At 45.9% G+C, this 18,548-nt stretch overlaps 1 protein-coding gene across 1 annotated transcript; it reads right to left on the bottom strand.

The window, feature by feature from the left end:
- Positions 1 to 17,602: 17,602 nt before the first annotated feature.
- Positions 17,603 to 18,352, bottom strand: LOC144164745 (uncharacterized). The gene has a single exon (XM_077695033.1). It carries the CDS (start codon positions 18,350 to 18,352, stop codon positions 17,705 to 17,707), a length of 648 nt encoding a protein of 215 aa, XP_077551159.1. The 3' UTR covers positions 17,603 to 17,704.
- Positions 18,353 to 18,548: the final 196 nt, after the last annotated feature.

Raw genomic sequence — 18,548 nt, 5'->3', positions numbered from 1 at the left:
TCTGATTGATGATTGTAGGGTTTAACGCGCCGACGCAACAGCGGCGATGAGGCGCGCCGTAGTGGAGGGCTCCGGATTAATTTTGACCACCTGGGGATCTTTAACGTGCGCCGAAATCTCGTACACACGGGCGTTTTTGCTTTTCGCCTCCATCAGAAAAGCGGCCGCCGCGGCCGGGAATCGAACCCGCGACCTCGTGCTCAGCAGCGCAACGCCTTAGCCACTGAGCTACCGCGGCGGGTCGCTCCAAGAGTGTCAACCGTGCTAAAAAAACATCACAATATCCTAATGCAAAGTGACCGCTTAAAAAGCATATTCCTCCACGTTTTCTACCACCACGCGTTTTCTACCGGCGTAATAAGAATTTAGGTGACTTTCTTACTAACTCTCGTATCAACCGACCGGCAACTACTGGCTGCATGCCCTGCAATAAACCCCGATGTAAAGTATGCCCACACATAACCACTACACAGCGCGCCACCAGCACGGCTTCAGACTACTACGTAAATATAAAAAGGTAACTTTAACTGTGACTCCGCTAATGTCGTATATCTTCTAGAGTGCACTGTTTGTAGGCAACAATATATCGGCCAAACTGAAACGCCCTTCCGAATGCGGTTCAATAATCACCGCTCTCATGCAAAAAGCTGCCCTTATTTGCCCCTGTCAAGACACGTGAACAGTCCCGGGCATGCATTTGAACATCTTAAAGCAACGATTTTAGAATCCGCCTTCAAAACGCACCACGACCGCGAGGTTCGGGAATCTTATCTCATTTATAAGTTTGGGTTAGCGACACTTGGAATCAATGAAAGTTACGGAAAACTAACGTGCTTATCCCTCGATTAAAATCAGCGGTTTCATAATTTTTATAACTATGTTCATTATTCCTACCCTCGAGTTTGCCCTCAGAATTCGCAGAAACTCTCCTAATACAGCAGCTTTATTAGCCTAATGCGGCTCAACAATGCCATTTGTCCTGGGGAAGGAGACCTCGTTCCCACCACCACTTAAGAATGTTTAACTCTTTGTGATCTATTCATGTTTAACCTTTTGTGACCCTACCTATTTCGTGTTCAATTGCTAGCTTCTGTGAAATGCTCTTTTGTGCCCCCTATCTATTCTCTTCATCCGCGGGGGGCACACCCATCTTCGCTTCCCCCGGAACCAGTCTCCCCAGCCACTGAATACCTTATTGTATACTCTTCCCTTTCTTTTCAAACCGCGGTTGTCCAGTTTCCCCCATTGTCTGAACTTGCAGCCCGTGCGGCATACGTTGACCCGTCATGGTGCAACCTTGAACGCTACATTGTTAACACGACCCCTTTTTCTCTCTCTCGCTCCCCCCCCCCCTTTTTTTTGTTTGTTTGTTTGTTTGTTTGTTTGTTTGTTGATGTAACACAGGCGTAGCCTGACTGTATGCACACTCTCCATTTCCGAAACATTTTCCGCTCCTTCTCACAGTTTTATGCAAACCTATATAAGAAACGTGTTCAAAATGTTTGCGACAGCAAAATCATGTAACTTTACTCTGGTGAAGGCAAGTCCCGTTGCCGCTACGTAAGTAAACATTGTTTGTTATTGTGCTTGCTGTGTATCCGACTCTTTACTTACACTATATATATATATATATATATATATATATATATAGCGATGAATAAGTTCCGGGATTCGGTTTCAAATATACACGAGAGGGTAGACACACGTACAAAAACGATGATCGAACTAACGTTTCGACCGGGGTCCGGTCTTCGTCAGAGAGTAAACTTCGGTAATTGAGCGCGCTGAATATATAGGCGCGAAATGATAAAGGCTGACGAATAGTCTTGCCACTTTGCAGATACAAATCAACAATAATAAAATAAGAAGAGCACACGTGGTGTTTGTACACGTGTGAATTAACGTGACGTTTTCAAATACAGAACTTGTACGGAATATAGGAACGGATCAGGGAGGATCAACAACTACCCTTTAGAAAGAAAATGATAACGTTCGTGGATTACAGCTTAGCACTTAATACGCAAACACATCAGGAGCAGTATGTAGATATAAAAAGAAAGAAAAGATGTCATCGTTTCTGGAAACATTTCATATCGCTTCCGTTCGCGTAAAAACACAAATGAATCGGTAAAGCCTCATTGAAAATGGTGGCTCTGCTTCTACGGTTCCAATGGGGATAATGCAATGACGCCAGCATATCAGGGCAAGAGGCACGTTAACGTTCCTACACTTTCATTGATACCGTGTTTGACTGTGCTAAATTTATGAATTAAAAAAACTCAGGCACTTCCCTTTCGTGATGCGAACGGAAACCTGATTCCAGTATAGTAGCCCTAATTTTTTCGAAAGAGTGACCGGGAATATTTACATGCTTAGACAAAGGAAGCCCAGGAGAGGAACGTGCGTGCGCCCGGTGGTTATTAAAACGGTGCCTGAAAGACGTCTCGGTTTGGCCGATATACTGGAGTGCACAGACTGAGCACTGTAGGAGATATACTACATTCGACGTATCGCAGTTAAAATTGCCTTTAATTTTTAAGGAAAAGTCAGAAGCTGTGCTGTTTACCGTTAGTGACGTGGTCATATGGGCGCACACTTTGCAACGAGTTTTTTGGCAAGGAGAACATCTATGCGAAGATGGCGATGCGATCGTGGAAGAGGTCAGCATGTCCCGTAGGTTTTTTGAACGGCGATAGACTACGTGTGGTGGCTCTTTAAAAATGCTTCTAAGTCGCTGACTTTGCATAAAGATATTATGATGCTTCTTTAAAATACCTGCGACTCTCGGCGCAAACGCCGAGTGGGTGAGAATGAGATTGGGTTGTGAATCAGCCGTTGTGTTATTCTGCGGTTCGAGAAGCGTTTTGCGGTCCAGGGAATCCGCACGCTTCAGAGCATCGTCAATTAATTCTTGAGGGTAGTTTTGCTTGATTAGAGATTTCCGGAGTTTGCCGCAGTTATCAACAAAATCTGATTGCTCAGAGCATATTCTTTTGAAACAAAGAGCTTGGCTGTATGGTATACTAGTTTTATTGTGTTTAACATGGCAGCTTTCGAAGTGCAGATACTGATGCCTGTCAGTGGGCTTTCTATAAAGTTTAGTCGACAATTTTCCATTGACTAGGTTCACGGTTACGTCGAGAAAGTCAATTGGAGATTCTGAGATATTGTGCGAGAAGTTAATAGACGGGTGGGCGTTATAAAATCAGCTATAAAAGCTCAGATTCCCCATGTTGCCAAATTAAGAAGATATCATCGATAAAACGCCTGTAGAAAAAGGGTTGAAGGCAGCGGTCGGCAAGAAATTTGTCTTCCAGGACACCCATAAAGATACTTGGCCCTGGCTTGACGGCGTTCTTGGTTGTGGTCAGGGTGCATATTCTTAGGGATAGGACTGACGTGAATATTGGCTCGGATCGTGTCGGGGAGGTTGGAAAGGTGTCTTCCCGTGACTTGGGGACCATAGCCGAGGATCTCCAGGATGTGGCGTCCCGTTCTTGTGGTTGCGAGGCGTTCGCGCTGGGCAGCGAGTTGTGCTTCGATGATTTCATCGACGCGGTTGTGAACCCCCAGGTGGGAGAAGCGCTCGTTGTCTGTGGACTCGCGTAGTCCGAGTGCCCGTTTGTAGAGCCTGCGTATCATGGCGTCTATCTTGTCCCTTTCGGTTGTGGTCCACGTGTGGTAGGCCGCCGTGTAGGCAATGTGGCTGACGGCGAAAGACTGTACTAATCGCATCATGCCGTCCTCCCGCATTCCTGCTCGGGCCGTGGAGACTCGACTCCCGCGCCCGCTACGTCGATGCGGCCGAGTACGGCAACGGCCGTTACGTGATGGTTGCGATCAACGCCTGCACGGGCCAAGCTACCCAAGCCGCCAGCGCATGCTGCAACAACGCCACTGCGGCCGAAGAGTTGGCTATCGCCCTCGCCATGACCGAACCGGACTGCGACACTATCCTCAGTGATTCACAACAAGCCCTCCGCAACTTCGCAAGAGGACGCATCAACCCCCAAGCCGCCCGCATTGTAGAGCGAACAGCAATCTCGCCAGGCCTACGCAAGGAACTAAGATGGATCCCCGCCCATGCGGGAAATTGTTCACCGTATGCACCGAACCACAATGAGACGGCCCACAGGGAAGCGCGCGCTCTCACCCACCGCGCCCCCACCGCAAGTGCCCGTCCGGAGTGGGAATGGTGGACGGCGGCTGAAGACTCACCGAGTGGATATGGAGAAATCCTCAAGAACATGAGGGCTGCTCGCCAGCTATACCCCTCACCCCACAAATCTCTAAGCAGGGAAGAAGCCGTACACCTACGACGCCTCCAAACTGCGTCGGTCCTCACACCGGCGCTCCTCCATCACATGTACCCCGACGATTATCCGAGCGCACAGTGCGACATCTGCAAACAAGGTACGGCCAATCGCTGGCACATCCTATGGGACTGTGCAGCCATACAAGACGGCGTCAGCTTCACAGAATACCCCGCAGATCTCCAAATCGCCATCACCTCAACCAACAAGTCGGATCAAGAGTGGGCCATCCAGCAGGTTCTCAAGGCGCTCGAAAGGCACGGACTCCGCAAAGGGGTTCCTGTCGAGTAGGGCTGCCCAAGAGGATGCAACGCACGGCCACGTTGAGGTCGGCCCGTCAACCGGGCTTTACCTACTGCAGGATTTACACAATAAAGTCCTTTCCATCCCATCCATCCATAAAGATACTTGCATAATTAGGGCCTATTCTTGTGCCCATAGAAGTTCCACTTACTTGAAGGTAGTGCTCATCGGAAAATTGAAAATTGTTTAGTTCAAGTATTAATTTGAGCATGGTTGCTAGCCCGGACCTGTCAATCGGTTTGTCATCATCTGAGCGTTCATATAAGTTAAGAACAGCCTTTATACCGTCTGCGTGCGGTATGTTAGTGTAAAGCGATGCCACATCAAGAGTTACAAGAAGTGAACCATGCGGAATTTTAAGATCGGCTATATCAGATAGGAAGTGATTCGTGTCTTTAATGAAAGACGCCAGAGTTGGAGGTATTTTGTTAATGAGGTTATCAACAAAGCGCGAAAGATTCTGTCACAGTGCCTATTCCAGAAATAATGGGACGCCCCGGGTTGTCTTTTTTATGAATTTTGGGTAACAGATAAAAACGACCAGCAACAGGGCTGAGTGGGAGGAGCGATTTAGCAAGATTCGAAGTTATATTCCCTGTCTCTAAGAGGCTCTTAAGAGTATTTTCGATTGTGGCTTTGAATTCTAAGGTTGGGTCGTAATCAAGGCGCCTGTAGAAAGAACGATCAGCAAGTTGCCTGTGGGCTTCATTGACATAGTCACTGGTATTCATTATAACTATGGCGCCTCCTTTATCGGCAGGCTTAATAATAATATCACAACGCTCTCTCAGTTTATCAATAGCTGCGGTTTCATTACTAGAAAGATTTCTGCGGAAAGATCTGCGGCCTTGGTAGCTTTCGATAACATCCTGCTGTACTGCTTTAATGTAAATATCAAGGAACTTATCCCGTTGGGTTGGTGGGGTCCAATGTTTGCAGGAAGCGAGTAACGAAGGTTCAGGATTTGAAGCGGGACGGTCGTGAAAAAATTCTCGCAGGCGCATGCTCCGTGCGAAATTATCTAAATCTTTGAGTAACTGGAACTCGTTATAACGCCAGTGGCCGGGCAAAAACTTAACCCGCGCGACAAGACACTAGTTTCTGCGTCGGATAAATCTACGCTCAACAAGTTGACAATGTTTCCACTAGATAGGCGATCAGGTTTTGCGCTGAAATTAAGTTGACGACCAATCGGGGCAGATGCAGGGGGGTACTCAATATTTAAAGGGGATATACAATCGCGCGATAACTTTCTTGCCTTAGTTTAATTGATTTTGTGCAATTTTTTCTGCCTATATGTTTCCAACGCGTCGCATTCGAATGGCGTTAGCTCAAATGCGCGTCGTAATTGGTTCTCTTTGTTAAGCAAGTCTTTACTGTTTGATTGGTAGTGATTAATAAGGACAGCTGCTAGTCCGAGAGAAGCATCCTTTAGTATCTGCTCCCACCTAGAAGCGTTGTTAGCGGACATTTGGGAAGTAGCGGGATTTACGTAAATTCTTAAACCTTTCGGAACTATACCATTGTCTATGTACGTCTTGAGAGTTGACGCATGCATTTCGTAACGAGTTCGCTTCTCGAGAACCTTCCGTATTCGTAAAAAATGGCTAGATAATACTGAAGACAAAGTGTTACCAGATGTGGCGCGGCTAGTCACTTCGATGCCGCGGCTTTGGCGCCGTCCTTACGGAGATTGTAGCGCGGAGCAAGGTTAGTAGGGCTTGACGGCTGGCTGGCTGGCTGGCCGAAGAAGTCGATGGTCCCTCCTGCATGGGCTCTGCTGAAGGCTCGCGGACTAGTGGCTGGCTGTTGGAGGTCACGGGGGGCTCCTTTGAGGGAGGTTTGATGACTGGGCGCTGGTTACTTGAAGGCCTTTTGCTTGACGATGGTTTGACCGGAGGCATTTTACTCGCAGGTAGCAGGTTTGGGGATGACGGGCCTCTGGGCGCACGCTTGGTCGTGGACACAATAGATGAAGCCTCCGCTATTGTGGGAAACGATTCCGGGTTTGGCAGGAAGGACGTCTCACCCGCAGGAGAACACCAAGCTGAGGTAGACGGATCAAATCGTGCTTTAAAGCAGATGTGACGGATGTGGCTTGCCAGCAGTGCCACTCCTTCAAAATTGGGGTGTAAACCGTCAGCCGCGAACACACGCGCTGAAGGCAGCCATTCAAATCCATGATCAACGACGAACACTTTCTTGGATTGTCGGCAGAAATCACGTAGAAGGTTGTTGAAAGAACAAGCCTCCTTGTTGCAGCGACGAACGATGCTGTGATTCTTGTAGTTATGGCGGCGATTAGTAGTCCTGGGTAGTACAAGGCTGGCGTAGATACGTTGTATTGCAGGCCGCTCCCTCGAAATGAAGTCCAGCAGACACACACACACAACTACAAAGAAAGATGCATTTATTCACAGACACCTATTTGTGTTGTCGTTGTACTTGATTGCTAGAGCGGATCTCAGCTTTGAAATTTCGTGTCAGTACTCCTTTAAGCGAGTGCATTAGCCCTTCTCACGCCCGATTCCTGGCCAATCCCCCACGTGGGTATGTGCCATGTCAGCGGCCAGGCAGCGCGCCCATCTCCCCCCGTTGCCAAGGAAGACGAGGAGATTCCTGGCCAATCCCCCACGTGGGTATGCTATGCGGACATCGCCGGTGGACGCAGGTTCAGGGTCGCTTAAGAAGTGCATTCGCACTTAAAATTCAGACCTTTTGACAAGGCGCTCATCTGATCTGGTGACAGGGTAATACTAGAGAGGTTTATCACATTTCCGGCGAGATTTTTGTTAGTTTTAGTAGGCTGGGGAGAGGTTACAGAAGGGGAAAAAATTCCCCGCATTTCCCCGAGGGGAAGAATGTGAAAGTGCGAATGCACGAGTTGAATTTGCGCGGTTCGGTAATGTTCGCGAAAGAGAGATCACACACACACACACAACTACAAAGAAAGAAAGATGCATTTATTCACAGACGCCTATTTGTGTTGTCGTTGTACTTGATTGCTAGAGCGGATCTCAGCTTTGAAATTTCGTGTCAGTACTCCTTTAAGCAGGTGCATTAGCCCTTCTCACGCCCGATTCTTGGCCAATCCCCCATGTGGGTATGTGCCATGTCAGCGGCCAGGCAGCGCGCGCCCATCTCCCCCCGTTGCCAAGGAGGACGAGGAGATTCCTGGCCAATCCCCCACGTGAGTATGTGCTATGTCAGCGGCCAGGCTGCGCGCGCCCATCTCCACGTGCGCGGACATCGCCGGTGCCTCCGACCATGGTCTGAACACTTCTCCTGAACTGGAACACCTCAGGTACCGCTGGGAGAGAAGTTTATGCCAAACTCGCTTGTGCGAAGTATTGATAACTTCTTTTCGTTGTGGTGTGCCACCCCTTAATCGGTATTTATACAGGGCAAATCTGATAACCACCCCTTTGTGCCACTTTTGCCAAGAAATTGAATCCGTAGAGCATTTCTTTCTTCTTTGCCGCCGATTTGCTAACCATCGGAGAAGGCTGCTGGAGATTCCCCTGCTACGTCTTGGTCTGCCTTTAACTGTACCGGTGCTCTTGTCGTTTGGGGGGACTAGGCTGGGCCGATGCCATAGGGACGTGTGCAACGCCATCCACTCCTTCATTTCGGAGACAGCTCGTCTGCAGTGCTAAAAACATTCCGATTAGGCTGACTTTTACTATAAATTTCCTATTCTTCTCTTTGTTTTTTTTTTCTCGTGTTTTCTCTCTCTCTCTCTCATTAACCTAGACCAAATTCTTTCTTCTGCTCCATTATTTTGCCTTGATTGATTGTAATGAAAACATAACTCTTCTTGGCCAATCCCCCTAAGTGGGTATGCGCCATTTTTCGGGCCACCACCACCACCGCCGGTGGACGCAGGTTCAGGGTCGCTTAAGAAGTGCATTGCACTTAATAAAAATTTGGGTTTGCGTTGGCAGACACACTAGTACTGGCACTAATGTGAGCTTGTGAATGGTTAGTATTTGGCGCGTTTAAGGGGCGAATTTCATGTGCATTTCCAGATAATGGACAGCCATTAGTAATGGGGCTAACTTTATTCTTGCGGTTGTAGTCATTGCTAGGGATATTATCTCGGGAAAATTTCCGGACTTTTGTTTCGGATATAGCGGATGCCTTTTTGGATTTGTAGCTGCGTAGAAGGTCTGATTCTCTTTCGCTTAAATCCTTACTAAGAATTTCCTTTTCTTTGCGGAGGGAATGGGATATAGTCGTACTGATCTAGAATTATCTGCGTTAATTGCAAGGATGCGTTGTCTAGCACTTGTTGCCACTTTTTTGTTGGAAGGGGACAGTTCGGCAGTTGCAGGTCTCAGCCTAACCCTCAAACCCATGGGAGCTACTTTGGCAGACAAATACTGTGAAAGTGCGAAAACGTGCATTTGGGAACGTATGGGTTTTTCAGTAATCTTTCTTAATTTTAAGAAGTGTTTTGATACTGGGTAGGAAGCTGCATTACCGTTTTTTTTGGAGCCTAGTCACTTTGTCGGCGCAGAAGACACTTTCTTGTGGAGGTTGTAGGCTGGCTTTGGGGCGTCCGATAGCAGTGCGGATCCGATAGCAGATATATATATATATCAGGGTGTCGAACCGAAAAAAATACCGGTTCGGTTACGGTTCGGGTTCGGGTGAAATAATTTCGTTCCGGTTCAGTTCCGGTTCGACAAAATTATGTGCCGAACCGGTTCGCGAACCGGTTCGGGAGCTTGAACCGGTTCGCGAACCGGTTCGATGAATTGAATTGTCACTGAAATTAGAAAAAAAAAACATTTAGTAGTTTAAAGCGACAGTAAAGTCAAAACACAAACAAAAATTCAAAATGCTGTTGTTCCCCAAGGGCAGTGGCGCAGTTGCAAAGCAAACTTTAAATAATCACGAGATATTAGAAAAACAGATGAAGTGGTGACGATTTACTACCTACTTTCTCGTCCAGACTTTATGTTGTCCTAGCGACTATTCATAGAGCCACCGCCGAGAGATATGACGGTGGGATATACAGGGTGTCCCAGCTATCATGCACCAAGATTTAAAAAACGAGTAAAGGCGTAACTCGAAAGAAACCAGGTGCATAATGTTTGCAGTACTGTGAAGAAGCGGACAGTATTTTTTTCTTTAATGACACTTAATTAACTAATTGTAATTAATTATCTAACTCGAGTAATACTCTCGTAATCACTAAAGTGTCAATGAGGCACTTGAAGGTAACCACGAGGGGCATCTAACTGCGGTATTTTCAGCGATGAACTAATTGCGTACACATTTATTATGACTGATAAAGGAAACCCGCGAAATATGAAAAATACCACGTGACGGCGCCTCCGCGCGTACCGTAAAGCAACGCCCTCAAACAGGCTGCCTCTGAGTTAGCCAGAATGAAATAAACAAAAGAAAGAAAGAAGAAATCGCGACCGAGTTTGTTCCTTATCTGCACACGCGTCCCGGGAATCTTGCTGTTGCTGCTCCTTCCATGCATGCTATTATCAAGGTGATGCGCTGTCTTTTCGGGCGGATAACACGCGAAGCAGTTGCTTTCAATCAGCTTTGTTTGGGGACGCTGCTTTACAATGCGCGCGTAAGCGTCGTCACGTGGTATTTTTCATATTTCGCGGGTTTCCTTAATCAGTCAAAATAAATGAGTACGCAATTAGTTCGTCGCTGAAAATAGCGCAGTTAGATGCCCCTCGTGGTTACCTACAAGTGCCTCATTGACACTTTAGTGATTAGGGAAGTATTTATCTAGTTAGATAATTAATTACAATAAATTAATTCAGTCTCATTAACGAAAAAATTACTCTCCGCAACTTCACAGTACTGCAAACATTATGCACTAGGTTTTCTTCGAGTTACGCAATTTCTCTTTTTTTAAATCTTGGTGCATGATAGCTGGGACACCCTGTATATTCTGCATTTTCATTTTTTGTTAAAATCGCAATCGTCACTATGGAATCGCCTATCACGCTTACCTTGAAGCCTTAAATTTAGGTCTGCGTACTGGCGTGTTGAAATATCAGCGCTAATTACCAATGGCGCACATTTTTTTAATATTTGTAACAAAACAGAACAACCGTACTACAGGCACATAAATACTACCAATGAATTAGATCATTTGGTCACCCTGCATAATTTGTTAGCTGTCACCCTATCGAATGTGTTAGCCACACTTTTGTTAAAAGTAAGCTTTAGTTAACGCTCAGTCACTGCATTATTTCTCTGACCACTGCAATTCCTTTTGCGAAAGCTATACTGGATGTGTGCATTACAATCAGTATGTCATCGTACCGCCTGACCCCCGGCCATCGTTCCGTGTGCTACATTGCGTAATCTTATAACAGATTATGCTGTTACAAAATGAAAGGGAAATTTTACGCGCGGAGCATAAGAAGAACTTTTTTGGGTAGGCGCTCTTTAATTCGTCCACAGCAGTACTCCCTTCTGACCTGCCTCGGTGGCTCAGTGGCTAAGGCACTGCTGAGCGCGAGGTCGCGGGTTCGATTCCCGGCCGAAGCGGCCGCTTTTCTGATGGAGGCGAAAAGCAAAAACGCCCGTGTGTACGAAATTTCGGCGCACGTTAAAGATCCCCAGGTGGTCAAAATTAATTCGAAGCCCTCCACTACGGCGCGCCTCATCGCCTGTGCTGGGTCGGCGCGTTAAACCCCACAATCAAATCAAATCAGTACTCCCCTCCGGATCGAGTAGCAGTAGAAGTAATGTAGCGAGTTGGGCAGTCAGTACAAGTGCACCTTCGAAAAAAAAGCAGATCTGAAAGAGAAAAAACTGCAGAACAAGCAGAAAAGATGATCGCTCGGCGAATGGGACAGTGTGAGGTACCGGCCGTCCTTTCTGCACGTGTCATCTGCTTTATTACTGTTTCTGCTTCCAAGACAAGGTCGAGGACTGCAGTTTCTTGCCAAGAGATTAAGTGCGCACCTTAACAGTTTTCCCTGACATATCTGTTGTTATTTGTACTTGTAAAAAACGGAGCTTGTCCACTGTACTGTCCTCAAAAATGGTCGTGGGTAAGGGACATCGAAGCCACTTGTAGTCAGCATCAAGTGGTTTAGCCACTGAGCCGCTCCTGCGGTCAAATTTGTCAAATATTACAATTTGCAGGTGTCGGACCTTTTAAACAAATTATGAAATGGAAAAAGTTTGCACACATCGGGCTTTCGCTGCTGCACACTGGAGCACTCCTGCAGCCTGATTGCTCCACTAAAGTTGCAGCTAGGGAAGGGAAAAGTCGTTTTATATCCCCTGCAAGCTGCGGAGAATGACATTTCCTTTGGTCAGCTTCCACTACGCTCGCGCTTCCAGCAGCAACAGACCATTGCTACATTGGTGCTCATTCATTTCCCTTGTTGTTACATAGAGTGTGATAGTGTTCAATTGTCTGGAGGGGGAAGTGAGCGAGCAGGTACGAAGTTGATGGTACGTGAAAGAAAAAAAAGCTTGAATTGCATTGACTGTGCAATGTCAACAACAGAGGGTCGAACCGTTTCGGCATGAACCGGTAACCGTTATTTCTTTTTTCGGTTCAGTTCCGGTTCGGGTTCAGCGTGCTCAAAAAATAACGGTTCGGGTTCGGGTTCAGTTCCGGCAAAAATACCGGTTCAGTTCCGGTTTTCGGTTCGGTTCGGTTCCGGTTCGACACCCTGATATATATATATATATATATATATATATATATATATATATATATTACTCTGATGAAGGCAAGTCCCGTTGCCGCTATGTAAGTAAACATTGTTTGTTATTGTTCTTGCTGTGTATCCGACTCTTTACTTGTACTATTTCTGCGCGCTTTGTGAGTTTATCTTCCTCTAGATTTATATATATATATATATATATATATATATATATATATAATATATATATATATAACCACACGGTTCACACCCCTCCGCGGTTTGGTAACACCCCCCCCCCCAAATCGAAATTCTGGATAAATCCCTGAAGCAAACCAAGCTTCTGCTTCTTCCATCCATTTATCTCGACCGTGAGCTGTGGGAGGACCTGGTGACTAACAGCAATCTGGATGTCGAGACAATACTTCCTCCAGAGCGAAGGCTCCCCACTCATCACATGGCTTTCTGAAATTTGGAACCACTCCCACTTCGCCGGCTCAATAAAACTTTTTTTCACTTACTCACTTCCTCACTCGAGCGCGCCACCTTGGTGCAATTTGTTTAGCGAGAGTTGGAGTAAAACACGAGTGCCAGTCGTTTCACATTACCACGACGCGCCTGCAGTTGGAGCCCATGTACTGACAGCAGGCAGGCGCTCCCGAGTGGGTACTATTTCCCAATTAAGTAGCCTAATATGGCGACTAACAAATAAACGAACTTGTGTTATACTCATTGCTGTCCTTAATATAATGGCCCACCCGGGCACCGCCGGGTACTACCGCTAGTATTCTTATATAGTCACAGTAAATCCACCCGTCTAAGTCCGGCGTATTGTTCATACTTGTCAACAGTGTTGATAAAGAACAAGACATTACGCAAATATAAGACAAATAATTAATACAGAAGTGATATTTGCAGTGTTCCTTTATAAAAAGTCATACATGCTTGATTTTTGCGAAATTAAATACTTCATCAACTGCAGAAAAAAATCACTCCGCCGTCGCCTGTTGTCGCCCGCGCCACTATAGCTTCTAGCGCCATTCTGAGAAATCAACCGGCAAGATTTCCGAAAGGTTCCATTAGATAGGTTCCACGTTCTGTTTGCAACGCACGTGGAGTAGGAAAACGCGGTTCTATAAACGTTGAAGTAGGGCGCGTCGATTCACGCGCGTCTTCGCCGTACGGCAGCGTTGGCATAGAGACACCCGGACTGGAGCAGTGGAACGCGGTAAATTTAAAACGATTTAAGGAAACGTTCGGCATCTTTACCTTGGGAGGAGCGCGGCGCAAGAGGAACAACATGATAGGTGGGAAAGCGAAGGGAGTTATTTACTTGGCAAAAGTCGGTAAATACTATCGTTTTTTTTTTAATAAAATGGATTGTTGGGCGAGTTGGTTCATGGCTTCAAGAAAATTAAAAAGAGCGCAAAGTACGAGGACGAGAGCGCGCGTCCCGTCTAATGTGTTTCTTTGTCCTCGTCCTTTGCGCTCTTTTTAATTTTCTTGAAGCTATCGTTTTTTGTCGACATTTGCAAAGGAGCAGATACGCGGCCATTTTTTTTCTTGGGCGTTTTCCCAGCTGAAAGGGGTACAATCCTTCGTCAAGCGCGTGAGTGGCTCTGCAATGCGTGCGAAGTTTCCGACTAAGCGCCGGTAGTATGCGCACAGTCCGAGAAATCTTCGCATGGCCTTCTTGTCTTTGGGTCTCGGGAAATTCGCTATGGCTGAAGTTTTTGCCGGGTCAGGCAGGACTCCTGCGTTGACGACGTGGCCCGAAAACTTGAGCTCCTCGTACGCGAAAGTATTAGAAGTATAAGCAAGAAGTATAAAATTACCTGCCGGAGATGTGCGGTGGAGAGCAAAAAAATTCCATGTGTATGCAAGCACAAATACACGTTTTCTGGCGTTGCTTGTTTTAATCGCTTCGGTTAGGTGCCTACGATATAAGAGCTTGTTATTTTAAGGACGGCGTGAAATTTTTCTTGTTTTTCGAAATGGCCTTACTTTGCTGTTCCTTTGAAAGCATTGTTGAGTGCACACGCCAAACTAATGACTTTTATGTAAGCTTTCTACTGCAATCCTGCCCATGCATTTTTAAATTGTTTCGCTGCGAAGTATTTTTTTAGAACGTAATCTCCGAAGAAGGTGACGCCGAAATATGGAACACATAATAATTGTAGTTAATAAGATTATTGCTTATCTTATTTTATTAGCGTCCTGTGAGGTCACAGACCAGCTTTGCCCAAGTTAGCTGAAAAACTAGAATTGCCACCATTTCAAGTTAACTCAAGCGCCTAAGAAAGAGAAGTAGCATAACTCTAAGAACTCTGTTGCATGTTGGGTAACGTTGTTAGCTTAGCTCTGTCTTTTTTTCCCACTTTTCGCTAATTTTTATCCCTAGACAATGTCCAAACATAAGCCTCCCGCCCCCCCACCCACCACTCTTTCTTAAAAATGGTATTGAAGATCCGATGCCGCGTGACAATATAAACTATGCTTACCATTACATAAATTGTCTTACCTCCTTCAAAGCGGCATTGTTTTCACGGCGGGTTTTTTTTTCTCTCTGAAGGGGAACGTAAAAATCTTTGCTCGCGAGGGACGTTGGCACGGCTAGAGAAAAGGGCTGATTGATTTGACATTTGTTTGCCTCCAAAAAAGTGTTTCACAAATATTTTCCCATTTTCTTTTCACTGCACGTGCTGGTGAAATTTCCCGCGTAGAGAATCCGAAGTACGAGGACTCTGATGCACAACGCTTCATCTGCGCTGGCTACCGAGGTGGCTGAAAGGCATTCATTCCTGCTGCTTAGTAATGGCAAAATTGGCCACTCGACTGAGGTGTACAATAAACAAGTTTCAAACTGCCAATTTTTGCGCATACATGCTGTTCTTTTCAGTCATTTGCTGTCCCGCATTCCGAGCATGGCCGGTTTACATTTTCACAATGGAGCATATCTTTAGCCTAGTGCCTATTAAACTTTTTGAAACCACAATATGATGTTTTCTAGCTGAATGTTAACAATTCCCCCTAAGACACATTGCCATGGCATCTCTCAATGTATTTCGGTTTTATTTAGAATAAACTAGTAACACATTTTGAGTATATTTGAAGCAGTATTTTCTGTGCATTTAAAAGGCATTACTAATACATTTTGCACGAATTTCAAATTACATTTTCTGAGCATTTGAATGCATTTAAAATGCATTAAATATATATTTTTCATGCACTGCTTATGTATTTTTGAGGTACATTTTAAATACATTGTAAATGTATTCGAAATGCATTTGGAATGTGGACAAAATAATACAGAATAAATACAAAGGTAACATATGTATTAAATGCATTCAAAATACATTAAAAATACGGCATCTTTTCGCTAAGGGATGTGCAACTGATGGTAGTATATTTTCAGATGACTGAAATAATTACAAAAGATAGACAACTCAACAATGCATTTCTGGATATTACTACCATTTCGCAGTTCTTGTAAAATAATTCTTCCAATCTTGTCATGTCATGCACAGGTAACTGCTGTTTGCAGAGGCTGTTTACAACATCTTGGGTTGTAATAAAATTTTCCCATTGCATTTCTTCTGGGTGAAACAGGATATGTGACGTGCCACTCATCAATGCTTGCTACCAGCGTTCGTGGTCAGGTTTCATTTTATGCATGACAAAGGTACAGCAAGTGCATCTTAGCTGCCACCCACAACCGACAACTTGAAGCCTAATTCGCACACTGACAACAAGCAACAACCACTCCAAATGATTGCCTGGTGCTGCACAAATCCACCCCTGTATGAGCAGCTACCTCCTAAGTTGCGGGGCATCAGAAAAGTAAACAAGGTGTCCTGTAAGTTGTTGCACACAAGCAGCACCACATAAACCAACAGAGCGTACTTCCAAGCTTCTGGCCAACAGAAAGGAAAACAAAGTACCTCGTCACTTGCCACGCAAGGCCAGCACCACATAACCTACAAAGCGTACTTCCAAGCTACTGGGCATCGGAAAGTTAAACAGGGGGCTCTGTAAGTTGCCACGAAAAAGCAGCACCAACCGAGGGTACTTCCAAGCTTCCGGTCACCACAACCGTAAACAAAGCACCTAGTCACTCGCTACGCACGACCAGCACCACATAAGTCAGCGCACACCGATTTCATCACAGTTCCTCTACGCCGCTCATTTCGCTGTCACTGCAGTCACTACAGCTGTTGGAGTCGGAACCCAGCGGAATCACGACGTTGTCGATTCTGGTGTCGATTGCACCATCCCTCTCCCAGGCCTCTTTCTCAAGACGCTCCACATGAGCGCAGTCCCGGACACAGTTTTCGCGAGTCACGAGGGCGATGGCTTCGTTGACTAGTTGTTCAACGTCAGCGAGAGTGAATGAAGTGTTGTTGGTAGCAATATACCCCTTAACCTGGCCGCACACCATTTCAATAGGGTTGAATTCACAGTGGTAAGGACGAAGCCGAACAATGTCATGACCAGCAACTCCGGCCAGGGCTTCAATCCGGTATCCAAAAAACTTGTGTTTGTTCTCATTAACCAGCCGAAGGAGCTCGGGTTTAAACTGGTCATCACGCCACGGGATGGTTTTTGCAGTCAACCAAGACTGAATGTCGGCCTTGCGCCACGACGTCGAGGGCAGCTTTTCGGTCCGAACACTGTGTTACGGGGCATTGTCCATGACAATAACACTGCGTGGTTCAATGTTGGGTAGAAGTTGTTCTGCGAACCACTTCTCAAAGCGTGGGCCATTCATTTCACTGTGGTAGTCAGTGGAAGCACTCTTTGACGAAAGCCGATAACCTTTGTCTGTTGGTGCACGAAGCCCAGTAGTTAGACCCTTGCGAAAGGCATCTTCACGGGATGACACAGTGGTGTCCTCCCACACCGTGCCCTTGGTGTGCCCAGCATTGACCCAAGTCTCGTCGAGGTAGTATATACTCCTACGAAAACGAAGGGAATACCTGTCAGTTTTTCTTTGGGGAGAAGGGTTTGTAAAGACAGAAAAGGCACTTATTGCTTGCACCTAACATCATTCTACTACGCAGACAGGTATGTTTAGTTTTTGGTGGCACCGCAAAAGACCAAAATAAAAAAATGTTCGCAGAACGTACACCACCAACATGGCTAACGAAATCCACTCACTGAGTGCTATCCATACATTATTATAACATGTCGATGCATACTTGTCCCTTCACAAGCTGAAGCAGAATAGCATGCAAAATACGAACATGAGGCAGGGATACAGAAAAACGCCATGAAAATTATAAAGTGAACGCCAGTATGCACGTGGAGCGGTGTTGATAAGTACCTCTCAGCAATAAAATATTTGGCTGTACGAGAACTTCCATAGTTATTTTTTCTTGTTACATTTCAACTGTCAAATAATGTTACATACGAAATTTTTATTTTAATCGCAGGAATGGACGTTTATCTATCCGTCCGCCAAATCGAAAACACGTACCGTTTCTGCTTTCGCATTTCTCGAAGAGTCCGCAGATATTTCCGCCGCCACACGATAATGTCATCCCTTTCAAGAAGCGCAGAGGTACGTTTTCGCTTCCGAAAAGCAAATCCAATGTCATTCAGAAGCCGACGCATCTTTCTGACACTCAGCTTCGGCAGCCCCATGTCGGGGTCGCTGGTCACATCGCTGAGGATCTTTTCTGAAGTTGGCGCCTCGTTGCGAATGAAGTACTGATGCACTTTCCATCGGAGAGCAGCAACGGTGAAGCTGTCGTACCGCTGTACTCTTGTCCGTCCTGTAACTGCAGGCGGTTTCCCAATCGATACACGAAGCCTTTTGCGCTTTGGGGACTTCAGGGTGCCACGCAAAACCTCATTCTTGAGCCGTGCGACCGTACGCTCGCTTACGCCGGTAAGCTGGCTAACCGAACGAAATGCGGAAACGACGGAGAGTCCTGGTTGCTTCAGTCTCACTTGGGCGTACACGTTGCAGACAACTTGCTTGGTCTGGTTTGACAGCTTTTGGTTGTGAAGCTTGTTGAAAATCCTTTGAGGCGAATTAACTGGCGGGCTATCGGACGGAAAAGTACCTGCTGTGGATGAAGACGCCATTTTTTTTAAGAGAACCGTCGTGCCACCAGTGGTAATTTCCGCAACCAACAAAACCGATAATATAAAAAAAGTAACGCATACTGGCGATTATATTCTGGCGATTTATTCGCATTGTCAAAGCAAGGCTCGAAAAAAATAAATATATATTTTTGTATTGCATATGTTATGCGCATTGAATAATGTTTGTAGAACTACT

The sequence above is a fragment of the Haemaphysalis longicornis genome, unplaced genomic scaffold, assembly GCF_048455015.1.
Source record: "Haemaphysalis longicornis isolate Haplotype H1 unplaced genomic scaffold, Haemaphysalis longicornis Haplotype H1 scaffold_137, whole genome shotgun sequence".
Taxonomy (NCBI): domain Eukaryota; kingdom Metazoa; phylum Arthropoda; class Arachnida; order Ixodida; family Ixodidae; genus Haemaphysalis; species Haemaphysalis longicornis.
This window is presented reverse-complemented; position numbering and strand designations above follow the sequence as displayed.

What these genes read in the sequence shown, in the direction of transcription:
- LOC144164745 (XM_077695033.1), bottom strand. Translation starts at nt 18,352, where the DNA reads ATGGCGTCTTCATCCACAGCAGGTACTTTTCCGTCCGATAGCCCGCCA.